We start from the raw sequence: 2,403 nt of genomic DNA, 5'->3' as shown, positions 1-2,403 counted from the left end.
TTTCGTTTCATTAATCAGAATAAACTAAAAACTGCTTCAGATAAAAAGGATCGGCTTCAATAAATCTGCAAAACGTCAAAAACAAAACCAAGAATCCGTGTGAAAATGTGAGGAGCAACTAAATTATTACATAAAATACACAGATTTAAAAGTTTGAAGTTAAAACTGAAAAATGTTACAAATCCAGGAAATCAGGTCAAAGGTTCTTCATAACTTGTGGATATATATTTGTTTTTCAGAATCATTTTTTATTTCCTGAAAGCATCAGAATTTTGCACGTTCTCACCCTGATGACGGGGTCCTTGGCTGGAGCCCAGGACGGCACGATCTTCCCGTGCAGCCTCCAGCGGCCGTACGGGTTCATCAGGTGGCGTTCGATGATCAGGTACTCCAGGACGTCTTTGGGCTGCTCCTCGCTGCCCAGCATCAGCCTCCCGAAGCGGTCGTAGATGGCCAGAGTCTGCGGGACGAAGAGCCAAAAATAGAAACCGTGAAAAGGATCAAAGCCGTCTTTGGTCGAGTCTAAAACGCCGTCTAAAAAAACAAAAAACATACAAACAACTTTGGTTTTGCTGCTGAAAAAAACTAAACTTTTTAAAGGAAAAATGTTTTGCAGATCAGGAATAAATACAAACAAAAAATAATGACTTTAAATTAGAGCTGGTAGTTTATAAAAAAAATAACTAATTAATCGCAAATCTAAAATAAATTAATCGTGATTAATTTTTTGTTTAGTTACAGTATTTGCCTAACACAAATAATCACAATCTGAAATCGCACAAAAATCGTACATTTAGAATATTTTTAACCCTTTATGGGCCTAAAACTCATTTTTTTCTACTTTTGAATTTAATTCTGTATTTTCAATTTGAAAAACTACCTGCTTGTTAATTTGGTATCATTTTAATCAGTAAATTGCACCAATGTGACACTGACTTTATTTTGTCATTTTTTATGCTGTATTCTATGGAGCTAAATTTGGGCCAGTAGTATCTGAAACCCAAATCAAACAACTTGAAAAAATATTGGTGTTTGGCCAAAAAAAGTATACCTTTTTGCTATTCTAAAACTAAATTAATAATTTTCACCTTCAAATGTTCTCTTTTTTAGGCGCAAAAAAAATAAAAATTTCAATTTTAAAACTTACTTTTCAGCTTCAAATCTTTTTTTGTCACCCTCAGCTATTTTTTTTCCAGTTTTGAAGCTGAAAATTTCAGTTTATAAACTTTTGGCCCCAGTGTGGCGTGTTGGGGCGGGGCTAACAAATAGAGTTGAAGGTGAAAAAAAAAGTTTGGGCATTGAAATTGTGAGTTTTGAAACCTAAAAAACAGAACATTAGAAGCTGAAAATATTTAGGTTTATCTTAGAATAGCTAAAAGTTCCAGACATTTTACATTTATTTTTGGACCCAACACCAATATTTTCCATGTTGTTTTATTCGGGTTTCAAATAAAATTGGCCTCAATTGAGCTCCATACATCAGAAGCTGTGAGGAGTTTCTGATCTGGATCTGATCTAACCTGCAGTAGCATGTCTTCCCTTGTGTTCACATTTATTTATTTATCACCTGCCTGATCGGATGTTCTTCGTTATTACTGAAACTGTAAATGTAAAAAAATATATAAAAAATCTTCAGCTTAAAACAGGAATTAAAAGACTGACTTTTGCTGCAAATTCAGCAGTTTATTTTAGAATAGCAAAAAATGTCTGATATTTTAATTATTTTGGGTAAACACAATAATTTTTTTCAAGTTGTTTTATTTGGATTTCAAATAATATCGGCCACAGTTTAGCTCCATACTGATGCAGTTATGGATGTGATGTCATCAGCGTGTGAACTACACATAAAATCATGCAAAAACAGAAAATTCTGTCTGGAAAAATGGGATTCATTTTGAAGGGGAAACCCCAAAATGTTTAACAAAAAAAGGTTTTTGATCTAATGTTATAAAAACATCAGGAATAAAATTAGTAAAAAAAAAAACTAATCAACATGATTTTAAAGAAAATACAGGAGAGTCACACCAGGCGGCCCAGAAAATAAGAATTTCTCTCCTAAGAGCACTGCTGTTTATTTTAAATTTTCCTGGAATTCTGTTTTTTTTTTTTTGGGAGAAGTTTAATCCAGCTGGATTGCAGGTCGGCTCAGCTGGAATCTACACAGGTGGGGGCGTGTCTGTACTGCACACCTTCCACGACGTCGATGGGCGGGACTTTTATGGAGAACCGCAGAATTTCCACCATTTTTGGACAACACCGGTGCTTCTTATTGTGGAAAATTCCATCCCAAAGTAAAATACTGGTTGGTCTCCTCGTTTTTGGATTTCTAATAGCAGACACTCTGTTAGGCTCCGCCCCCATAGCAGGTGTGGTGCTGCATTACAGCTGTCAGATCGACGTTCG

General features: G+C 35.0%; 1 protein-coding gene across 1 annotated transcript in view; it reads right to left on the bottom strand.

The window, feature by feature from the left end:
• The window catches only part of mrpl45 (mitochondrial ribosomal protein L45), a 6,473-nt gene that overhangs the window by 1,217 nt on the left and 2,853 nt on the right, over positions 1–2,403 (bottom strand). The window contains exon 7 of the mRNA XM_024260667.1: positions 287–460. Coding sequence (XP_024116435.1) covers positions 287–460 — 174 coding nt within the window. The remainder of the gene's footprint in view (positions 1–286; positions 461–2,403) is intronic.

This window comes from Oryzias melastigma, unplaced genomic scaffold (assembly GCF_002922805.2).
Source record: "Oryzias melastigma strain HK-1 unplaced genomic scaffold, ASM292280v2 sc00204, whole genome shotgun sequence".
In the NCBI taxonomy this organism is placed as follows: domain Eukaryota; kingdom Metazoa; phylum Chordata; class Actinopteri; order Beloniformes; family Adrianichthyidae; genus Oryzias; species Oryzias melastigma.
The sequence above is the reverse complement of the archived record's forward strand: the minus strand, read 5'-3'. Positions and strand labels throughout refer to the sequence as shown.